The following is a 23,771-nucleotide window of genomic DNA, read 5'->3' on the forward strand; positions in this document are numbered from 1 at the left end:
GATAAATGTTTTCGTAAGCGTCGCGTGCCTAGAAAGAAGAGGAGGAGGAGGAGTTGGAGGAGGGTTGAGGTGGAGGAGGAGGAGGAGGAGGAGGAGGAGGAGGAGGAGGAGGAGGAGGAGGAGGAGGAGGAGGAGGAAGAGGAAGATGTTGACGCGAAGAAATAATGGAGAAAGTATAAGGGAAGGTATGGAGAGAGAGAGAGAGAGAGAGAGAGAGAGAGAGAGAGAGAGAGAGAGAGAGAGAGAGAGAGAGAGAGAGAGAGAGAGAGAGATGTACCAGAAAACTTTCCAAAACATGCCAGAAGAAAAAAAATCTATTTCTGTTGAGTCATTAAAACAAATTCTCTCTCTCTCTCTCTCTCTCTCTCTCTCTCTCTCTCTCTCTCTCTCTCTCTCTCTCTCTCTCTCTCTCTCTCTCTCTCTCTCTCTCTCTCTCTCTCTCTCTCTCTCTAGGGCACATCACCATTGCCACGACCATTACAGTACCCCCCTATCCCCGCACGTCCCCCCACTCGTTCACGACCCCCTCTCTTCATCCCTCCCCCCTCAGTTCACGACCAAAGCGAAACATTCTAACTGGAAGTCGTTCAATCACCTCTCTCTCTCTCTCTCTCTCTCTCTCTCTCTCTCTCTCTCTCTCTCTCTCTCTCTCTCTCTCTCTCTCTCTCTCTCTCTCTCTCTCTCTCTCTCTCTCTCTCTCTCTCTCTTCCTGGAATCTTGTGTTTTATTTTCACTTCTGTACCTGTTTTTTTTCTATTTCTTTTATTCTTTTTTTTCCAACCTCACTGTATTTATTTTCCATTCCTCACTTAACCTAACCTAACGTAACCAAACCTAACCTAACCAAACCTTCACTTCTATTTTTCCTCCTGTGCACGTGTTTTTAAATCTCCCTTTACGCTTCGTCTCCCTTTCAGTCTCTCGTCTATTCTATTCTCCCTAACTGGCCAACTCTTCTTTCGTCTCCCTTCTATCTTTTTCTGTCTCTCGTTTTATTTATTTTCTAGCTTTTCTTATGACCTTCGTACGCCTCGTGATGGTTCTTTTTATTATTTTAGGCATGTGTACCAGTTTTCCAGGCTTTCCAGGCTTTCCAGCTTTTCCAGATGTCTGTAACACTTGTCTGGAACTTGTGGCAGTCTCGTTTGTCAGATGTGGAATTGTGTTTTCTTTCTGTGTCTGTTGCTTTTATTTATTTATTTTTTTATTATTATTTTTTGAGGATACAAGAGTGAGGGAGTGTGTGGTGGTGGTGGTGGTGGACTTGTTTGTTTGGTTTGTTTGTTTGTTTGTTTGTTTCGTAGTTAGGTTGGAATTTCCAGCATCCATCATCACTTTTTTTGTAATTTCTCTCAACTGTCTCATTTCGTAACCATTTTTTTCTTTCCTATAGTTAGCTTGAAGAAAAATAGACCATCAATCTTCCCTTTCCACAAACTGTCATTAAACTGTCTAATCTTTTAACCATTCCATTTTTTCACTGCCACCTTTTTCTTTCGTCACCATCAAGAGAGAGAGAGAGAGAGAGAGAGAGAGAGAGAGAGAGAGAGAGAGAGAGAAGGGGGAATAAGAAGTTGATTTTTAGCCATCTTGAAGAAATTTAAACCATTAATTATCCCTGTCGCTAATCTGTGCATGAACTGTCCAATCCCTTAAGTCTTCCTTCGTCAGCACCAGAGATTAAAGAGAGACACTGCCTGCGTGGACTTAGAGAGAGAGAAGGAATGACTGACTGTATTTTTGTTTGCTAGGCTGCGTTGCTATTATGTTGTCATCACACCTTTAAATCTCCCAACCACGTGTTTTTCTTTACATAGATTTAAAACCCCCCAACCACGTGCTTTGTTTGGCCTCGAGCAAGAAAAAAAAAAGAAAAGACCCTTTGACATTAAAAAAAAAAAAAAGATTCACTGATATGCATGTAAAAAAAAAAAAAAAGCGCACCGAATTTAATAAAACTCTAGAAAGTTGTGATTATGAAAATACTTCCCTGGTCACAATAATTTCCTAAAACCTTGTAGATAATTAATAAAAGACCTCGATAGTTATAACTGTCTTCTAAAACACCGTAGTTGATAATAGGAAGACTTGCCTGGTAGTGAAATAGTTAAAACTGCCTAATAACTGCACTAACAACCTCGTAACTAGCCTGATAGTCCATTTCACTCATCTACTGTTCTATTTCCGAGCCAATATCTTGCTCCTAATTGCTCTAACCTGATAGCTGCCTCCATTCCAGTCACCTGCCAACCTTCCGCTATTGGCACCACCCTCTCTCCTTTAACTCTACGCGTGGCACTGAAATCTTAAGGCACTACCGTTTTTCCCTTAGGCTACACGTGGCACTCAATTATAAGTCTTTTGACGCTGCCCCCTCCACTTTAAAACTACGTGTGGCACTGGAATCTTGAGGTTTTGGCACTACTCTATCTCCTTTAAAAGTACTTGTGCCACTCAAATTTTAAGCCTCTTGGCACTTACCTTTGTCCTCTGAAATTACATTTGGCACTCAGATTTTAAGGGTTTTGGCACTCCTATCCCATTCACGTGGCACTGAAATCCAAGGACAATGTGAGAATCCTTTGCCCTATAAATTTGTGGCACTCAAGTTTTAATCTTCTTGGCACTAACCTTTGTCCTTTAAGATTACGTGTGGCAATCGAGTCTTAAGTGTTTTGGCACTCGTTTGTCCTTTGAATCATGTGGCACTAAAATCCAGAGACATTGGCACTATCCTTTGTCATGTAAAATTTGTGGTACTCACATTTTAAGGCACTGTTACCACCTTTGTCCTGTAAAATCGATTGTGGCACTCAGTTTTTAAGGCTTTTAGCACTTTGCCCCTTAAATTACGTGGCACTAAAATCCAGAGACATTTGCACTGTCATTTGTCCCGTGAAACTTGTGGCACTCAGATCTTAAGGCACTGGCACTCTCCTCTCCCCTTTAAAACTACACTGGCACTGAAATCTGAAGGCATTTAGAACCCGTGGCACTTTTCAGAACTATAGCACACTTCGCTTTAACTTCTGGCACCGCTGGCACTCCCATCTTTCCCTGGAAGCTACATTTGGCACTGCAGTATCCATCTCTTTGCGGAACATTGAGTCTAGTGTTCCGTGGCACTTTTGGAGTTCCTGAGATGAGGTTACGGTGTGTGTGTGTGTGTGTGTGTGTGTGTGTGTGTGTGTGTGGGGGGCTCTGTCAGGCACCGCGTCACTTTACACAAGACGTCTCACTTAGCTTGACTCTCCTCTGTTACGAGACTCCGCTATTCCAGGCTCCGTTTTCTTCGTTCCCTGGGTGACTGAAATAAAAGGCAATGTGAGGTGGCAGTCTTGATCCTCTCCCTTGAAAGCCCTCTTCATAAACCTCTCTCTCTCTCTCTCTCTCTCTCTCTCTCTCTCTCTCTCTCTCTCTCTCTCTCTCTCTCTCTCTCTCTCTCTCTCTCTCTCTCTCTCTCTCTCTCTCAATCTCTTTAGCTCTTTTTATCTCTCTCCCTTTCCCTCATCGTCTTTTCTGTGTCTCTTTCTTTCACTTCCTTCCCTTTTGTCTCCCTTCCTTCTTCTCCTTCGTTCATTATCTTCCGTTTTCTCTCCCTTTCCCTGTGTTTGTCTCTTTCATTCACTTTCTCCCAAATCTTGTTTTCCTTTCACTCCTCTTCCTACGTCCTTCCCACCTCTCTCTCTCTCTCTCTCTCTCTCTCTCTCTCTCTCTCTCTCTCTCTCTCTCTCTCTCTCTCTCTCTCTCTCTCTCTCTCTCTCTCTCTCTCTCTCAAATCTTCCTTTCTTCCTTCCTTCCTACTCCATTTTACTCTCACCTCACTATCTCTCCATATCTTCCCCCATATTCCTTTTTCCTCCTCCTCCTCCTCTTCCCCCTCCTCCTCCTTTCCCTCCCTCCCTTCCCTCCATCCCTCCTTGTTCCTCCTTCCCTCCATCCCTCCGCATCCAATGTATTCTAAGGACCTTCATGAATCCTGTAGATCCTTCGAGACTCAATCCAGGAGCTTAAAAAGGAAGAAGAGGAAGGGAAAAAAGATGAGGCAGGAAGAGGAGGAGGGAGAGAGGAAGGGAGATAAAGGAAGGTGGGAAGGGTGGAAGGAGAAGAGGGAGAGGGAGAGAGGGGTGTTAGTGGAAGAGGAGGAGGAGGAGGAAGAGGAGGGGGAGAGAAAATGGTGCAGAAGAGAAAGTGGAGAGGGTGAAGGGAGTGAAGCGGAAATTTGGGAAGGGGCAAAGTAAATAAGGAAGGAGGAGGAGGAGGAGGAGGAGGAAGAGAAGGAGGAGATAGAGGAGGAGAAACTGGGGAAGGAGTAAAAAGGAACAGAATTTCAAAGAAAACAGTGGATAGACAAAATGAAATAAAATATATGAAATTAAAGCAAACGTGAAGATTACATTTGTTCTCTCTCTCTCTCTCTCTCTCTCTCTCTCTCTCTCTCTCTCTCTCTCTCTCTCTCTCTCTCTCTCTCTCTCTCTCTCTCTCTCTCTCTCTCTCTCTCTCTCTCTCTCTCTCTCTCTCTCTCTCTCTCTCTCTCTCTCTCTCTCTCTCTCTCTCTCTCTCTCTCTCTCTCTCTCTCTCTCTCTCTCTCTCTCTCTCTCTCTCTCTCTCTCTCTCTCTCTCTCTCTCTCTCTCTCTCTCTCTCTCTCTCTCTCTCTCTCTCTCTCTCTCTCTCTCTCTCTTGTTTACACTTTTTTATTGTTTACATTCTAACCACATTTTTTGTTTATGTTTTTCTCACATGTTTAAATTCCCAATCACTTGTTTTTGTTTACCTAGATTTTAAATCCCCCAATTACGTGTTTATATTTACGTAAGTTTAAATCCCCCAACCACGTGCTTTTGTTTACGTACATTTAAATCTTTCAGACACGTGCTTTTGTTTTACATGGATTTAAATTCCCCAACTACGTAGCTTTTGTTTTGCTTAAGATTTAAATCCCCTGCCACATGGTGAAGTAAAATATAAAAAAGCCATTATTTTTTTTCTTTTTCATTTGCTTGTAGTTTTTTGTCCTCTTTTTTTCGTCTTTTTCCGTTCAGTTTCAAGTTAATTGTAGGTAATTGTCACCAGGATCCCGGTCAAATGGATGTTCCCTTTTTTTTTCCCGTCATTTTTCACCTGAGTCTCACCTGCAATCCGGACCCATCACGTGACGCACCATTGTAGTTAATTAGTGCGTTGATTAGTGCACGTGAAAGTTTGGCGTGCTGCTTTGTTTGGTGGACGCTTGCACGCACCCGCACACGCACGCACACACAAACACGTACTCACACGCAAATACCTATATATATATATATATATATATATATAATATTTATATATATATATATATATATATATATATATATATATATATATATATATATATTATATATATTATATTATTTATATATATATATATTTATATATATATATATTTATATATATATATATATCGATATATATATATATATATATATATATATATATATATATATATATATATATATATATATATATATATATATATATATATATATATATATATATATATATATATATATATATTATATAGATATACGCACCCTGATACACACACACACACACACTCTACACACACACACACACACACACACACACACACACACACACAACACCACACACACACACACGTCCATAATCAATATTCTATGGACATTGGAGGAGAGGAGGAAGAGGAAAAGGAAGAAGAGGAAGAGGAATTTCTCTCTCTCTCTCTCTCTCTCTCTCTCTCTCTCTCTATCTCTCTCTCTCTCTCTCTCTCTCTCTCTCTCTCTCTCTCTCTCTCTCTCTCTCTCTCTCTCTCTCTCTCTCTCTCTCTCTCTCTCTCATAAGCTGGCCAGTATTTTTATGACCACCAGCGTGACTTCCTTGACTAACGATGAGGCTCAGTTTCCGCCATATTGGTCCTCCTCCTCTCCCTCTCTCCACCATGATTGCTACAGGCTCACTCTCCGCCCTGCCCCATGCATCAGGCCGTCTGTTGCTTTGTATTCGTTGTGTTTGTATTGGTGTGTTGTGTTCTAGTGTGTTTGTAAATACGTGTTTGTTTTTGTTGTGTGGTGTGATGCTACTGTGCCGCCATGTTGGTGCTCCTTTTGTTATGTTGTTTATTTGTATATTGTCTTTTTTTTTACCTTTTTTATATTTATTTTTCTTTTTTTGTATTTTTGTATTTTTCTACGTGTTTTTTTCTTTTTGTGTGTATTTTTCTGTTCTCATATGTGTTATCTCTTATTTCACTTGTTTTCATGTTTCTCTTTCCAAATGTACCACTTTTTTGCTCTTTCCTTCTTGTTTATTTACTTTTTTTCTTTTATGTGTATGTTTTTTATCTGAATTCCTTGTTCTATTTTCTTCTTTTCCTTTACTTTTATTTGAATCCTTTTTTTTCATTCGCATCTTTTTTTTTCCTGTTTTCCTTTATTTCATTCAAATCCTCTTTTTCATAGTTTTTCTCACTTTTTTTCCTTTTCATTTATTTTCATTCGTGTCCTTTTCAACGGCACGGAATCGCCATCATGGTGGACGAGGCAACCAATTCATCATCATTAATCTCAAGTTTCCACGTAACCTTTGCTTCCCATGGCTCGCTTTACCCTCGCGATGCAACACAAACCCTTATTCTGAAATGTTCTGCTCTCCCACCACGACTGTTTCCCAAGGCCCCAGAGATTAATAGCCAGGTTCTCAAGAGTGTTTCTCCTGTTAATAATATAGAAGTCTTGATCCTCTGTTACTAGAACCGTAAAATCACTCTTGAAAACATTTTGCTTTTTCACTACAATTATTTTTAAAGGTCACAGAGATGATTAGTCTGGTTCTCCAAAGCGGCTCTCCTGTTAATCTGTCACTAGAACTATAAAAACACCATTAAAAATTCGTGTAACGTCAACTACAGCCATTTGATAATCGAAGTACTGTTACTATTGTTATCACACTCAGGTTCTCAATAACTCAATCACCATCACAACACATATATATTTTTCAAAACTATTTCTGTAGATATTCAAATTGTCCCTCTCAAAAAACAAAAAAACAAAAAAAAAAACATTATAGCCTCGTCAAATTTATTATTAACCTTAACGTGCAAAGTCTCGATAAAATAGTGTAGGTTCGTCGTCATATATTCCACCCGGCGTACGATAATTTTAACACTTAAACACTTACTCTCCCTGCACCACCAACACCATTCTCCAGCCATTTTCACGGTGTATAATTTATTGCTCACGTCCTGCCTCCTCTTTGCATATTTACAGCGCAATTTACGTATTTTCCATTTCATGTCGAATTTATGCATTCTCAGAAGACAACATTGGCCGCACCTGCCATCGTGTTCTCGCGCCCCACGAGATATTGCGAGATAGAGCGTGTTTGTCATGATAGCGAGGAGGGGAAAGAGACAAGGGGAAAAAAGATGGTTTCCTTCGACTTGTTTCGTGGCTTTTCTTAGGCGTTTACCTGTATATCTATCTATCTGTCTATCTACCTATCTATCTATCTATCTATCTATCTATCTATCTATCTATCTATTTATCTTTATGCTTATCTATTTATCTACCTACCTATCTATCTATCTATCTATCTATCTATCTATCTATTTATCTATCTAATCTGTCTGTCTATCTATCTATCTGTCTATCTATCTATCTATCTATCTATCTATCTATCTATCTATCTATCTATCTGTTTATTTATCTGTTCATACGTATTTGTATTCTTATTCTATCCCGATTATCATAACTTTCATAACTTCTTCCTCTTCTTCTTCTTTTTCTTCTTCTTCTCTGTTTTTTATCTCGTCCTCTTCCTCCTCCTCCTCCTCCTCCTCCTCCTCCTCCTCCTCCTCCTCCTCCTCCTCCTCCTCCTCCTCCTCCTCGCATTCGTTTCTCTTTTGCTTTTGTCTTTCACAAATTTACTGCTCACTTTTATTCGTTAATTTTCGTTCCCTGCATTCATTCTATTTTTCCATTCCCCTCTTTGTTTCACTTCCTCCGTTAGTCTCTCTCTCTCTCTCTCTCTCTCTCCTCTCTCTCTCTCTCTCTCTCTCCTCTCTCTCTCTCCTCTCTCTCTCTCTCTCTCTCTCTCTCTCTCTCCTCTCTCTCTCCTCTCTCTCTCTCTCTCTCCTCTCTCTCTCTCTCTCTCTCTCTCTCTCTCCTCTCTCTCTCTCTCTCTCTCTCTCTCTCTCAAATTAGGCTATAATCTGCGGGAGTAAATGAAATGCGATATCTGGGGACCGTAGAGTTTCACGCGGATTCTCAAACATTATCCGTTTTCTTTTTTCACTCGTACTGGGACTCAAGTATTTCGTATTTAGCGTATGATACATCACACATTTCAGACTTTTTAAATATTTTTGTGTATTTTCCATGTATTTATGAGCTTGCATTGGTGTAGAAATTAAAGATAATTGTGGTTTTCTTTCTGTGTAACTGTGTGTGTCTGTGTGTACGTGTGTCATCCCCTCTCACCTGTTGGCCTTACCTGATGTAGCGTCCAATCAACTTTCAGAATTTTCCTTCCCTCACGTATCTCTTAAAGTTTACGTAGCATTTTTCCCTTAAAGAATATCTGCACTTCCTCCTCCTCCTCCTCCTCCTCCTCCTCCTCCTCCTCCTCCTCCTCCTCCTCCTCCTCCTCCTCCTCCTCCTCCGTCCTCCTCCTCCTCCTCCTCCTCTTCTCTTCTTCTTCCTCCTTTTTGTCGTCTTTCTCCTCCTCTTCTTCCTTACCTTATTGTCGTCCTTTTCCCCCCTCTTCCTCCTCCTCCTCCTCCTCCTCCTCCTCCTCTTCCTCCTCCTCCTCCTCCTCTTGCTCCCCATCATTATCGTATCCTTCTCATATCCTCCTCTTTCTTCCTCCTTCTCCTTCCTCCTCCTCCATCTCCTTCAGTGGATCATTATCATCATCTATCCCTCCTCCTCCTCCTCCTCCTCCTCCTCCTCCTCCTCTCTTTCTCCTTCTGAATCTCTTTTTTTTTCCATTATTGCTCATAATGTTCCTCTTCATTCTCTTTCTCTATCCCTTCATTATCTAACATGTCATCTTTTCCTTCCTCTTCCTCCTCCTCCTCTTCCTCCTCCTGCTCCTCCTGCTCACCTGGCCTAACTTACCTGTATGACCCTCGCCTCTCATGGGAACACAGGTATTGATTAGCGAACTCACCTGGGAGAGATGAACCATTTACCTTCTCTCGTTATATAGGTGATGGGTCTTCTTCTTCTTCTTCTTCTTCTTCTTCTTCTTCTTCTTCTTCTTCTTCTTCTTCTTCTTCTTCTTCTTCTTCTTCTTCTTCTCTTCTTTCTTTCTCTTCTTTCTTTTTTCTTTCTTTTTAGGCTCCTTCTTCATCGTTGTTGTTGTTATTGTTTTCATTGTTTTTTTTTGTCATTTTTTTCTTTTCTTTATTGTTTTTTTTTTCGTGTTTTGCTTGTTTATTTGTTTTTCGTGCTTTTTTTCTCTTAGTTTTGTTGTTGTTGTTGTTGGTGGTGGTGGTGGTGGGTGGTGGTGTTTTTGTTGTTATTGATGTTAGTAAGTTGGTTTGTTTATTATTATTGTTATTATTATTATTATTATTATTATTATTATCATTATTATTATTATTATTATTATTATTATTATTATTATTATTATTATTATCAGTAGTAGTAGTAGTAGTAGTAGTGTAATGAGATATAAACAAAGCATAAATAATCTCTCTCTCTCTCTCTCTCTCTCTCTCTCTCTCTCTCTCTCATCTCCTCTCTCTCTCTCCGTCTCTCTCTCTCTCTCTCTCTCCTCTCCCTCTCTCTCTCTCTCCTCTCTCTCTCTCTCTCACTCTCTCTCTCTCTCTCTCTCTCTCTCTCTCTCTCTCTCTCTCTCTCTCTCTCTCTCTCTCTCTCTCTCTCTCTCAGTGCCATGACTCTTGACATTCTGAATAGATAAATATACAACAAAAGTCGAGACCTCCACCACATTTTATATATTTTTTTTTTCTTTTTTTTTTTTTTGGCGAGAGGCGCAGAAAGTGAGTTTTGTGACAACTGTTCTATTTGATCTTGCTGTTTTGTGTTTGCCTTTGATCATTATACGACGAGAGAGAGAGAGAGAGAGAGAGAGAGAGAGAGAGAGAGAGAGAGAGAGAGAAGGGGAATACACACACACACACACACACACACACACACACACACACACACACACACACACACACACACACACACACACACACACACACACACACACACACACACACACACACACACACACACACACACACACACACACACACACACACACACACACACACACACACCTCCCTGCTTCTCCTCTTTAAACATCCACCTCTCTCTCTCTCTCTCCTCTCTCTCATCTCTCTCTCTCTCCTCTCTCTCTCTCTCTCTCTCTCCTCTCCTCTCTCTCTCTTCTCTCTCTCTCTCTCTCCTCTCTCTCTCTCTCTCTCTCTCTGTTTTTTTCTCGTTCCCGTCCTCTTTTCCTCCCTTCCTCCTCCTCCTCCTCCTCCCCCTCCTCCTCCTCCACTTGCTCTTCCTTTTCCTCTTCCTCTTCCTATTCCTCCTCCTCCTCCTCCTCCTCCTTCTCCTTCCTCCTCCTCCTCCTCCTCCTCCTCCTCCTCCTCCTCCTCCTCCTCCTCCTCCTCCTCCTCCTCCTCCTCTTCCTCCTCCTCCTCCTATCTACGTTTTTAAATCCAAAAAAAGCTTTTTACATCTCTAATGAAATTTTCTATCCCTTTTTATTTCCTCTTTTTAATCAAGCAGTAATGTCAAAACTTCTCTTTCCCTCTTCTCTCTCTCTTATCTTTTCTCTCTCTTCTCTTTGATTCCTTCGATATTTTAAGATCCTCCACTCATCCTCTTGTCTTTCTTCTCTTCTATTCCAGGTGTACAAGAGCCTCTTCCAGCCCCTCAAGGTTTCCAGGCACCAGTTTTAAACGAGTCATCAACTGCATGAAATTGATTCGCTACGTCAAGTTTCAAGAGATTTACGCCCAAGAGAAGATTACTCGTGTTGACTCCCTCTCCCTCGTCCTCTCAGGCAGGTAAGGAATGGAGGGGTGGTCAGGGAGAGAGAGAGAGAGAGATGAGAGAGAGAGTAGGTTTGATAGAGTTTTAGACATTTACTTGATTATTTTATGTAATTTCTCTCTCTCTCTCTCTCCTCCACTCTCCTCTCTCTCTCTCTCCTCTCTCTCTCTCTCTCTCTCTCCCTCTCTCTCTCTCCTCTCTCTCTCTCTCTCTCTCTCTCTCTCTCTCTCTCTCTCTCTCTCTCTCTCTCTCAAATGAAAACAAAATGAGAAAATATAATGAATGATATACTGAAGAAGAGAAAGAAGAATTGTTTTCACTCCTTCTCCTCCTCCTCCTCCTCCTCCTCCTCCTCCTCCTCCTCCTCCTCCTCCTCCTCCTCCAAGGAACCCACAATATATCTACTTCTTGTGTCCATTTTCTCCTTCCCTCACACTATTTTTCTCACTTTTCCAAGAAATTTCTCCTCCATTTCATCATGTGATCCAGAGAGAGTGTGTGAAAGAGAGAGAGAGAGAGAGAGAGAGAGAGAGAGAGAGAGAGAGAGAGAGAGAGAGAGAGAGAGAGAGAAAGAGTTAGGTTATATAAAGTTACTTACAGAGTATAAAAAAAAGAAAAACAGTAAAATAAAAGAAAAATATCAATAGGTGTAACTGAGGTAAAGATTAAAATCTCCTCTTACATTCTCCACTTCCTCCTCCTCCTCCTCCTCCTCCTCCTGATGTCTGCTGCTTCTCTTCCATGAAAGCTCTGTGTCTTATTTCATTTCCTTCTTGCCTTTGTTCTTTTCTTCTATCTGTCCTGAGGTGTTGTTGTTGTTATTTTGGAAGATTCTGTTAGTGAATGTATGTTTTCCTGTGTTTTATTGTGTGTGTGTGTGTGTGTGTGTGTTCTTGTTCTTGTTCTTGCTCTTCATCTTGTTTTTCTTCTCCTTGTTCTTTGTCTTCATCTTGTTCCTGGTCTTCTTGTTCCCTTTTTTTTTGTCTTGGTGATGTTGTTGTTGTTGTGATGTTGTTGTTGTTGTTGTTGTTGTTGTTGTTGTTGTTGTTGTTGTTGTTGTTGTTGTTGTTGTTGTTGTTGTTGTTGTTGTTGTTGTTCTTCTTCTTCTTCTTCTTTCTCTAGCTATCACCCCTTCAAATATTTCTGTGAGAGGTTTTTTGCCCTTTTAACTAATCCTGTGAGGTGCAGTTTAGAATTTCATCCCTTTAAATATTGTTGTGGTATGTCCTTTAGGCCTCTATATGTTCCTGTGAGGTACATTTTACACTTTTTTTTACCTTTAAATATTGCTATAGTGTGTTCTGTGTCCCTGTGAGTTTTCCCGATTCATTTTACCCTTAGAGTCTCAATAAAGCATTCCTCACACCTTTAGATATTCCTACAGTGTGGTTCCTATCTGTAGAAGTGTCCCTGCCATCTGTTCCCCCAGCTGCCTCTCCCCCACAGGCTGGTCATCAGTCAGAATGGGCGAGCGCTGCACATTGTCTCCCAGCACCAGTTCCTAGACTCCCCCGAGTGGTTTGGCGTCTCCACCGATGAGTTCTTCCAGGTGAGAGAGAGAGAGAGAGAGAGAGAGAGAGAGAGAGAGAGAGAGAGAGAGAGAGAGAGAGAGAGAGAGAGAAATATTAGGAAAAATCTCTTTTTAATGAAATTAGCTTTGTATTTAGAAATCATAATTTGAAAGAGAAAATACTGGAGAGAGAGAGAGAGAGAGAGAGAGAGAGAGAGAGAGAGAGAGAGAGAGAGAGAGAGAGAGAGAGAGAGAGAGAGAGAGAGAGAGAGAGAGAGACTTGTAGACATTGAACAGAACACAGGAGAAAATAAGAAAAAAAAATAAGGGTAACTAGACAGAATAGAATACAGAAAAACCCACAAAACAATGAAGAACCACCACCACCACCACCACCACCACTACTACTACTACTACTACTACTACCACCACCACCACCACCACCACCACCACCACCACCACCACCACAACCACCACCACCACTGGCTCTCCCCTAGGTCTCAGCGACAGCCATTGAGGACTCCCGCGTGCTCATCTGGCACCGAGACAAGCTCAAGCTCACCATTATGGGCGACCAGTTCCTGCAGGCAGTGTTCGATCACATTCTGGGCCGGGACGTTGTCAAGAAACTGATGCAGGTACTAAATGACTTCTCTCTTCTTTTGTTTCCTTCCTTTGTCACTCCTGCATTCACTTCCTACCTTGAAATCTTGTTGTTGTCTTTTGTTTTTTATCATCCTTTTATCATGTTTTCTTTTTTTATTTTAAAGTCATGAAAATACTGATTTGTTTCTCTTCCTCCTTTATTTTCTCCCTTTGTCATTTGTTCTTTCACTTTTGCTCTGAATTTCTGCTTTTTTTTCTCATCATCTATAATCAAGTTTTCTTTTTCATTTCTAATCTTAAATTCATGCAGCTACTAAATTATTTCCCTCTTCCTTAATTTTGTTCCTTTGTCATTCCTTCATTAATTTCCTGCCCTGAATTCTTGTCCTTTTTTTTTTCCTATCATCCTCTTATCATGTTTCCTTCTTTATTCTTCATTTTAAACTTATGCAGATACTAACTTATATCTCTCCCTCCTTCATTTCCTCCTTTCATCACTCCTTCATTCACTTCCTGCCCTGAATATTTGTCTTTTTTTCCCCAGTCATCCTCTTGCCAAGTTTCTTTCTGTTTTCATTTTTACATATCAAGTGACTTTCTTTCATTTTTTAAGGGCTTAACATAAAGGATGCATCATTTATTTTCCTTGACATAACTAGATAAAAAATGGTGTTAGTTTTCCAGTTCTCTCACATGTATCTTTTTTTTTTTTAATGATGATGGTGTTGTCCTGTCCACATTTTTATTTACCTTTTCATTTAGCTATACCAAAGTCATTTTTCAAGCATAGGGGAGCAGGATCACCATTATCTTTAGTATTATTCATGGACTTTTGAGAACTGGCAAGAAAGATGAGACCAATTCACCCTAACAGTAAGTAACAAGCTCTCTCACCCCATTCAGACACCTTCACCCATCTCTCTCTCTCTCTCTCTCTCTCTCTCTCTCCCCTGCACCCCCATACCTCCTTTATCCCATCACCCTTCACCTCATCATCCCTTCCAAGCTCCATCTGTCACCCCTTCCAGACTTGCAGGGGAGAGAGATGGGGAGGGAACTGAATTGAATGGGAAAAAGAGAGCTGTTTAAACTTTTTTGATCTTCATATTTTTGCACAGTCATAATTTTGCTATCTGACATGTGTGAAGAATTTTTTTGGCTTTTGGTTTAAGTTCCATTCACTCAGGCTTTCATAGGCAGTTTTTCCAGCACCTTTTCTTTGCTTTCCTCCTTCGTTCCGTCCAGTCCCATCACTTGTTTACTCCTTTCTGTTTGCCATGTTCTGGTTTTTATTAATGTATTCTCAACACAGCAATCTGATTAATTGCACACCTGTGATGATGATGATGATGATGATGCTCACACTAATTAACCATCCTTACCTGTCCTGATTGTCACTCATCTGTTAAACTGTCATTTTCATCACTATCATAAGATATATCATTATCATGTCACTGTTATTAATCTATGGTGCTGTTTTTGTTTCTCATGTCATCACATATCACCTTCAGTCTGTCACTTTCATCTCTATCACCAGGTATGTCACTATCATCATTTTCACTAGTTCCTTACACTGTTTTTTGCCCCTCACATCACCACATGTACCTAACACAGACCATCATTTTCATCACTGTCACCACACTCAGGTATCATCATATCACTGTCATGTCACTATTATTATTTCCACTTAGTATTTCCATGTCACTTTCTTTTCCTCATGTCACCACACATACCACTTAAAGACCATCACTTTCATCACTGTCATCACTCAGAGGTATACCACTATCATTAATATCACTTCCTCACTATTTCTGTTTATCATATCACCATACATATCATCTTAAGATCATCACTACCTGGAACTCCCTGCCTGCTTCTGCATTTCTGCTTGAACACTCACAATGGAAGTTTCAAGACACTTCAGATAATTTTAGATCTTCCTTCATTTTTGCCTCTTGAGTCTGGCACCTTAAGTGGACTTTTTAATTTCCTATTCTTTTTTTTTTCATCAGTTTTTTGTCCTTAGCCAGAGCTTTTCTTACATAATAAAAAGAAAGGAAAATATTAATCACATCACCAATATAACTTTTTTCACATTATTTCCCTTCTCATATATCATCATACATTCTTTCATTATCATTGTACATTAGTCATTATTCCCCTTCACTATCAATCACAGTACTCATCTCAGCCGTCACCATCATCACACTCCCCACAATCCCACATCATCACAACACTCATCACAGATTCACCTTGAGTTTAATTCATCACCCTAAAGAGAATATTTTTAAAAGTCAGTGCTTACTTATCTTAATTATAATCTAGGTCATTTTAGGTCAGGGGGTCGGGGAAACATTTTTGGGAATGCTAACCTTAAAATACCCAAAATTTATGTAATTACAAATATTTTGTCCCATAGTTTTCTTTCTTTCTTTCTTTCTTTCTTTCTTTCTTTCTTTCTTTCTTCCTTTTATTTTCTTATCTGTTTTTTTGTTCTATGCTTAATGAAGTGTAACATGAAACTGTGTAATATTATTAAACATTGCAACTTATTATTAAACCTTCAATGCTTGGGAGACTTAAATTTTTATTCATTTTTGCATACTTTGTCTCTGGAATTTGTGTACAACTAATATCAAACAATTTAATCCATCTGCTTATTTACCTTTTTATTTACCAAGCCTGCATTAAATCCAGAAGACATATTTTTTTCTTTATTTTGCATCATTTATCTTAGTTTCTTGGACTCCAAGTAATTTTATTGATTTATCTATTCATATATCTATTTATCAATTTATCAAGATCACATGACCTCTTGAACATTGATTCTTATCCCATTTTTCTGTAATATATCCCAGTTTTCCAATTTCCAATACCTTCATTCAATTGCATATTCACTTATGTATTTATTTACCTATTTATTTATTTATCTGGCCAACATTATCATCGGAACATCAGATTTTACCGTATTTTTTTTTATAACATACCCTAGTTTACAAGTTCCCAGTAATTATATTGATTAATTTATTCATTTACTTTCTTATTTATTAATCTATTTAGTTATCTATTAAACATTCATTATCTCAAGAACACTAAATTTTCCCCCAGTTTCAGTAACACACCCCAGTTTCCCCGATCCCTAGGTCCAAATTTTTTCTTCATTACCATGTAAGTAAGTGTGAACTAAACCAAGTGTGCTTCCTCCTTACCCATAGCTGTGGTGATCAGTTGTTTTCACAGTGCATAGTGCTTTCAACTTGTTTTGTAATCTTATGATATACTACATGACTTGATTGAACAATGTATACAGGAGATTTTTTTCTTTCCATTAGCCTGGTCTCTTCTAAGCTAATCTAATTGTCTGAGAGGGTGAGTGAGTGATGAGTAAGTGAGGGAATGAAGGGATGAGTGAGGGGTGGTGATGTGATTAACTAGAGAGAGAGAGAGAGAGCAAGAGAGAGAGAGAGAGAGAGAGAGAGAGAGAGAGAGAGAGAGAGAGAGAGAGAGTGTGTGTGTGTGTGTGTGTGTGTACTGAAGACCAGAATCTGAGCCTGGCAGCAGATGAGGACACAACTGACCACACCTCCTTTACTAATACCCGCAGATTGCAGAGTTTAGAAGAGTAAGTCAGCATCTTGTTTTCCCTGGTGAAAGTAAATGCCTCTGTATCATTTATTTATTCTTTTCCCCTCCCTTTCTGTCTCTCATGTACCCACACTGATCATGTGTAGCCGTGGAACTCAGGGGAATGTGGTGTGGTGGGTTGGGTTGCCTGGCTCTCACTCACTCCTCAATAAAGGGTGCTTAGTGTTTATATCTGTAGCTGATGCCCTCCTGTAGGACTGTGTTGTGCCAGGCCTGCATTCCTAATTTTGCTCTCTGATTATAATTATTTTCAGGGGATGTGGGTGATTCATTGGGTTCTTATGGGTGTGTTTGTCTCTCTAGTGATGTCAAAACACCCTTAAAAACTCCAGTGATGACTTTTAAGAGTCATCAAGGTCACACACTGGAATATCTAGGAATACAGGCCTGAGAGTCACCACACAACTCAGTGAACCTGTACATGGGATGGCTTAGTAATAGAGCCCCTTGGTTTGTCCCTGACTCATGAGGTGCCAGGCTGCCCCCACCAGCCATCTATATCCTACCACCACTGCAGGTGCAAGATTTTTCAAAAGCTGGAAGGATAATTGAGAGCTTTAATGTTGTTTTTTTGTATACAGACACATCCTTTTCTTTGTGTTGTTTTTTTTTTTTTTGTACTTAAATTTCTAGATATCTGTAAAAGACTGATGTACTTTGGCCGTAAAGTCCGAATGAGAAGCTTTTGAGAAGTGCATGACTTGCCTGCTGGTGTGACAGCGTGTGCCAGGGACGTACGGTGGCCATGAGTCCCGCTGTCAGTGTTGTCTTGTGTCGGTCCCGGGACTCCCGCGGGGTGTGGTGGCACCAGAGGGATGCACCGCCCTGGGAGCTGCGGCAGACACCACTCTTGTCACCACCGCACCACACTCCAGATTGCACCTCTTGCTGTACCCTGTGGTTATGGTGTGCTTTCACCACCACCACCACCACCACCACTACTGTCACCACCACTGTCACCACCACAGCCCTCCCAGTGTGCATCCCTCTGCCACGCCACTCTGCCATGTCCCAGGCTGCCCACCCCCACACCCCCACACTGCCACATCCCCACACAGCAGGCCACACCCCCACAGCTGTTGGGTCATGAGGTCACTGAGATAAGCTATAAAACTGAAATCATTAATAAAATGTCACAGTTTTTGTTGAAGAATTTTTGTAAAGCTTCGTAATTTGCTATCTGACTTTTTCTTTTTTTAGAGATGAGTATCAGTAATTATTGTAATCATCAAACTAAAAAATACCTTAGGAGTTTGATTTTTCAGTATATTATTCTGCAGTATCCAATTACATAAGTATTTACCATTAACTAGTAAATTAAATCAATATACAAATAATTTACAAACAGCTTAGATGGAAGATGAACTGAATATTACACTGCATCTAATTAAATTTTTAAAATATTCACATACACAAACCAAATATCCTCACAGTTTTATCTCATATGCTCAACCAACACTAGTGACCTCATAACCCACTATCACCACCACCACCATCGCCACCACAGCACACACCCTCCCACAGCCACACCAGAGATGACCCCACCACACACCCACAGCCACACACACCTTGCCTGACCACCACACTGCCGGTACACGTATCTTTCTGTTAGTGAATGTTGGGGCGGTGTTTTTGGGTCATGCCGCGAGACTTGCATGAGTTGTCACCGTGATAATGAGACGCGACCTGCCTGCTGACCTATCACCCCCCAGGACTTGCCGTCGCCATCTCGGGTGTCTTGCCTGTTTATTTTGACCAGTGAGATGCTCTTTTGTCTGTTAGTTTAAAGATCGCATAGCTACCCGTGAATGAATTTTGGATGCCCAGGGTCTTAATCTCCGGAGAAACTTCACTTTATTTGAATTTTTTTTACGTAACGACCCCCCCAAAAGTCGAAACCGTAGATTTTAAAAGGAGTTTTTTTGTAGCCCTGATATGCATTTTGGTTTTTTGCATATACTATTGTGGATGATGATATGGGGCGGCAGTGGCGTATGTGTTAAATGACTGACTGAGCAGGAAAAGGGGATGGATGGACCAGTACCCCACTAGCTATTAGTAATGTTGACAGTAGTGTGTCCTGCCTAGTCTAAGCCAAGTAGTCAGTGTTTTGTTTATTTCCCATTTTTTCTCTCACAGGTAAAAAAAAAAAAAAAATTATTATGTCTTTCTGATTTTGTGTTTTTCTCTTCAGGTATGGTGTTTAATTATTATCATTCTCTAAAGTGTACATATTATATTATTCTAGCTGTATCCTATCTGTACAGATTAATGATTTGAATTATGTATATATTTCATCATGATTTTGGGAATTTCAACTTCTGTAAATCTCTTAACCTATTATGATTTAACTTCTCATTCTGCTGTACTGGCGCTGAAGACTGATTCCACTGCAAGACACTCTAACCTCTTATTCCTCATTCTTTTCCTCGACTCACAGCTGACGTAGAGATCAAGAATGACTTTATATAGCAGACTCATATCTTTCACACCTACTAGCCAGCAAAGACACATGGCTAGAGTTGTGTAAAATGTAAAGTTATCAGTAATTTATCATCTACATGGCTCCTTATACTAGACAAAGAATGAGACAGTGACAAACAGTGACAGGATGCATGCAGGGAAGGTACTGGAGGGATGACAAGCCTGAACAAACATTGAAAAGAAAGAGACAAGAGTGAGGGATAATTGGTAACATTTTCTCTCACCAAGTGTTGTTCCCTGACAGCTGCCCGAAGGTGGCGAGAGGACATCACGAGAAGTGGAAGAGGAGGCAGGTAGTAGGGCCTCTATATTTATTTCCCTCTTGGATCTTTGGTTCTCTCTATCCCTTCTCCCTTTTCTCAATCTCTTATCTATGCTCGCTTTCTCATTTCTTCTTAACTTTGCTTCTTGTTTTTTTTTTTCCTGCACCTTTTTTTCTTCCTCCTTTATCACGGCTCACCTTTGCACTTCCCTCTGCATATTCCCTTCTTGCCTCTACTCACATTTCAATCCTGAGTTCTCTAGCTTTTTTCTTGCACTTGGCTTTGTTCCTGCTCTGGTTTCGACTCTTTCTCCTCCTCTTCCTCCTCTCAGGGAATAAAAGCAGCAGTCCTACAGCTCAGACTTGGTTTGTGAGTTTGTGTTTTGCTGTATGGTTGAATTCACAGCTCTTACAAAACTGAGTGGCTGGATGTTTATTTTTTCTTATTTTCTCTTTTTTTTAATGTCTCACTGAGGCTCCTCGCCTCAGCAGATGACTAAGAGCTTCACAAATGTTATGTTATGTTCTGGGAACTTTTTTGCAGCTTATCGGCATTCCGTTACTGATAGAAGCACTGGTTTGTAAGGGTTTCATTGTGGTTTAAGGGCAGAGTGTCTGTTCCTCTACCTCTGTCCCCCTTTGGTTTCTATATCAGTCTGTAATTCCTATCAGCAAATTGTCATACTTTCATTATATCCCCTTATGCTCTTCTTGGGTAATGATATACTAAGTTAAGTTGCCAAAAAAATGCCTCATAGTTGGCGGTTTGCTTCCGTCACCCTCCCATTGGTAACACATCCAGGCAGTAATTTCCATTCACCAGTGAGCCACCATAACTAAACACCCGCTGAGCCCCAAACATGCCAGGAAGCAAAGAAAACGTGCTGCTGTGCCCTCCTCATTCTGAATGATATAAGCAGTTTCTGTCTGTAAAGATGAGTGTAGTATTTAAGAGTGAAAAACTGCTGTGCCCTCCTCACTGTGTATGTTTTCTGAACAATCTATGTCTCTAGAGAGAAGATAAGTGTTATTTAAAACTCAGAAGCTGCTGTATTCTCCTCACTGTGTACATTTTCTAAACAGTTTATGACTAGAGAAAAGATACATTATTTGAAACTCTGAAACTGCTGTACCCTCCTCAGTGTATTTTCCCAATCAGTTTCTGTCTGCAGAGAAAAGATGAATGTATTATTTACAACCCAGAGACCCCTGCTACCCCAGAGCAAGGCAGAGGATTAGGTACAAGATTCCACAGATAGCTTACTAAAAGATCTATTTATATACCAGGCTGGCAATCCCACATGGAGCGCCCCAGACAAAGTACCACACACACACACACACACACACACACACACACACACACACACACACACACACACACACACACACACACACACACACACACACACACACACACACACACACACACACACACACACACATCACTCACACTCTTAACCCCATCAGCCCCTGGTGCAGAGGAATAAAGGTACAGTCTTGTGCAGCACTATGCCACAAGATTATTCCTTTCCTGAGAGTTGACGGGGCTAAGAGTGTGAGTGGTGTGTGTATGAGTGTGGTGCTTCACCTGGGCCGTCCCATGTGGGATTGCTAAAAGATACTCAAGGAAAATGAAAGCTTAGAGACACAAGGAGCAATGTGTTGAGATGTTCACTCCCCACTAATGAACCTTTCTGTGTGTGTGACTCCCTCTGGTGGGGAGACAAGGACCCCCTGGACTCCCCTTATATAACAGGTGGACAGACATTTGACGTGCTCCCTCCTCCTCCTTCTCCTCCCCCTGCTCCTCCTCCTTGTCCTTCTCCAGCTCCTCCTTTCCTCCTCTGATTGCTGTGCACTATTTGGTTCCCTGTGTGTTGAGTTCTTGGCATTTTGTGTTGTTGGTGTGTAGTGGCGTCTGAGTATCAGCAAACCAAGGAGGACAGAATGCCTCACCTTGCAGCATACAGCCACTCCCTAGGTAGCCACTGTCTGCTTAGCCAACTGTGTCGAGTAGAGTAACCTTGCATTCACCCCGACAGTAATGATAATAATAATAATAAATCACAATAAGCTAAGACGTAGTCAATGTTTAAAAAAAAGAAGAAACGGTATACAGTATATATATACATATATGTATATATATATATAAACTTTTGAGCAAGAACTAACCAGTAACTTTATTTTTTGAGTCTTGAGAGGAGAAGTACCTACATGTAGAGTTGATTAAGCCAGTAAAGAAGTGTTGCCACCTCAGAGAGAGAAGTACCATAGTAATCCCGGAGTTTGCAGTGACCACCTTAATCCTCCCACCAAAGACCGTACTTGGAGATGCAACTTGACACCACCTTATCGGTCCTCAGGTCAACGAAAGCCTGTCCGGGATGGGCAATGGCCACTGCATTGCCAACCTGTCAGATGAGAGTGAGACCAAGCCCCTGTTGGTGGTCAAGAAGGGGGAAGAGTCGGGGAGCATAACAGCCATTATCAACCGCCAGTTACAGGGTAGGAAGCTGCACCCTTAGTGTTGACCCCGGCAGGCAGGCAGGGAGCTGAGCAGGGTGGTCGCTGGTGGGGAAGTCTGCACAGGCTCACGTCTTGCCTCACACTCACACACACACACGTACATACATGCATATGGACATGCATACGCACACACACACTATACATATTCACACAACAGCATGAGTCAAAAGTCCCACTGAATCTTTTAAAAATGTATGATTTATAAGCTTCACCTAGCACACACACACACACACACACACACATACACACACACACACACATACACACAGTACAAAACATTTCACATCATAAAACAGAAATGCACACTTTTTAATAGCCAAAAGAATTCACAATAACTTCCACCTTCCAACCTCATATTGTCTCCCATAAAAGTTCTGATTTGTATTTCTAGAAGAAGGAATTAATATCATATGAGATCATTCCATTTAATTCTGATGATTATAATTTATTTGATATCGTTGCCACTTGCTAAACATTATGGCTCTTTGATTAAAAATTTGAGTCAACTAAAAAAAAAAAATTGTTTATATAAAAACTTCCATAAATAAGTGAATCCTAAAGTTAAAGTTCAGTTAATGAAGTATAGCACCATAAACACTAATATTCAAAACAAGCACTAACAAAACTCAACACCAACACTTACAAGAAAAACAAAAGCACACTTCATATTTTTCCAAGTCACAATGCCTTACTGTATTTTGTTTGTATTGCATTTGTGTTGTAGTGGTACACCTTTTTTTAGTTGAGCTTTTTAATCCTTTAGTTATTCAATATTAAACAGCCCAGTATTTCTTCTGTTTTTTTTTTTTTAGTTCCTCTTACCGTAAACTTTGGCATATTATTATTTTGGCGGAGTATTTCAGTGGGAATCTCACAGCACCCGCAGCCGAACATCTTGGAGTCCACAGCACCACCAGATACAAATGACAGCTGGCATTGTGTGGCTGGTCCTCCTCCTTAACATCTTGTCCTCATTTCTTGTGTTCCTTCGTGTGTTTGCATTCAACAGGGATTTTCTGACATGGTGTATTAACCTTGCCTTTCTTCTAGCTCTCTTGGTTCACTGTCTCATTTTCAGGCCGCAGTTTTGTCTTTATACTCATCTCTACTCTCCCCTGTGCCTTCTCAGCCTAACACAATGCTTCCTGATAACCTGGGAATAGTCAAGAAAATGAACTTGTACATTAGCCACTGGAGTTTGTACTGAAGTGACAAGTAACAAGAAAGATGATACTCACCTCTCGTTGATTCTAATTAACTTCTTGCCATTCTGCTGCTCGTTTCTGTACATGGTTGTTGTAATTTGTGTGTGTCTGCTGGGAACTAATACTACTAAATTATTAATATTACTAATCTGTGGTCATATCCATGTGTTACTGGTGGATATAATGAATGGGAAAAAGAGGAAAGTTTTGTAGTTCTGAGTAAGTATGAAGAAAATATCATGACACTTCTGAAATTAAATTGGTTAACTTTTTTTTTTACTGTCTTTTTGGGAGCAGCAAATTAAATGGCCTTTTTTTTTTTTTCCTTGGCCAGTCTTGATATAAAAAAATTGAATAAAATAAATGAATAAAAAATGCTCAATGTACCAACTTCAGTATGGCTAAAAAAAAGTAATAACAAATAAATAAACAAAAAAAATCCTGCCATTAGTTGATCTCCCTTGACCTGAGTGGGAGCTGACCTGGATTCCAAGATGGG

At 40.4% G+C, this 23,771-nt stretch overlaps 1 protein-coding gene across 1 annotated transcript in view; it reads left to right on the top strand.

Annotated features, from left to right (window-relative positions):
• The window catches only part of LOC135091040 (popeye domain-containing protein 3-like), a 78,038-nt gene that overhangs the window by 50,039 nt on the left and 4,228 nt on the right, over positions 1-23,771 (top strand). Inside the window, 7 exon segments of the mRNA XM_063988366.1 lie at positions 10,890-10,934; positions 10,936-11,048; positions 12,481-12,583; positions 13,042-13,182; positions 16,755-16,772; positions 19,524-19,568; positions 21,905-22,046. Coding sequence (XP_063844436.1) covers positions 10,890-10,934; positions 10,936-11,048; positions 12,481-12,583; positions 13,042-13,182; positions 16,755-16,772; positions 19,524-19,568; positions 21,905-22,046 — 607 coding nt within the window.

Source organism: Scylla paramamosain, chromosome 36 (genome assembly GCF_035594125.1).
Source record: "Scylla paramamosain isolate STU-SP2022 chromosome 36, ASM3559412v1, whole genome shotgun sequence".
NCBI lineage: Eukaryota > Metazoa > Arthropoda > Malacostraca > Decapoda > Portunidae > Scylla > Scylla paramamosain.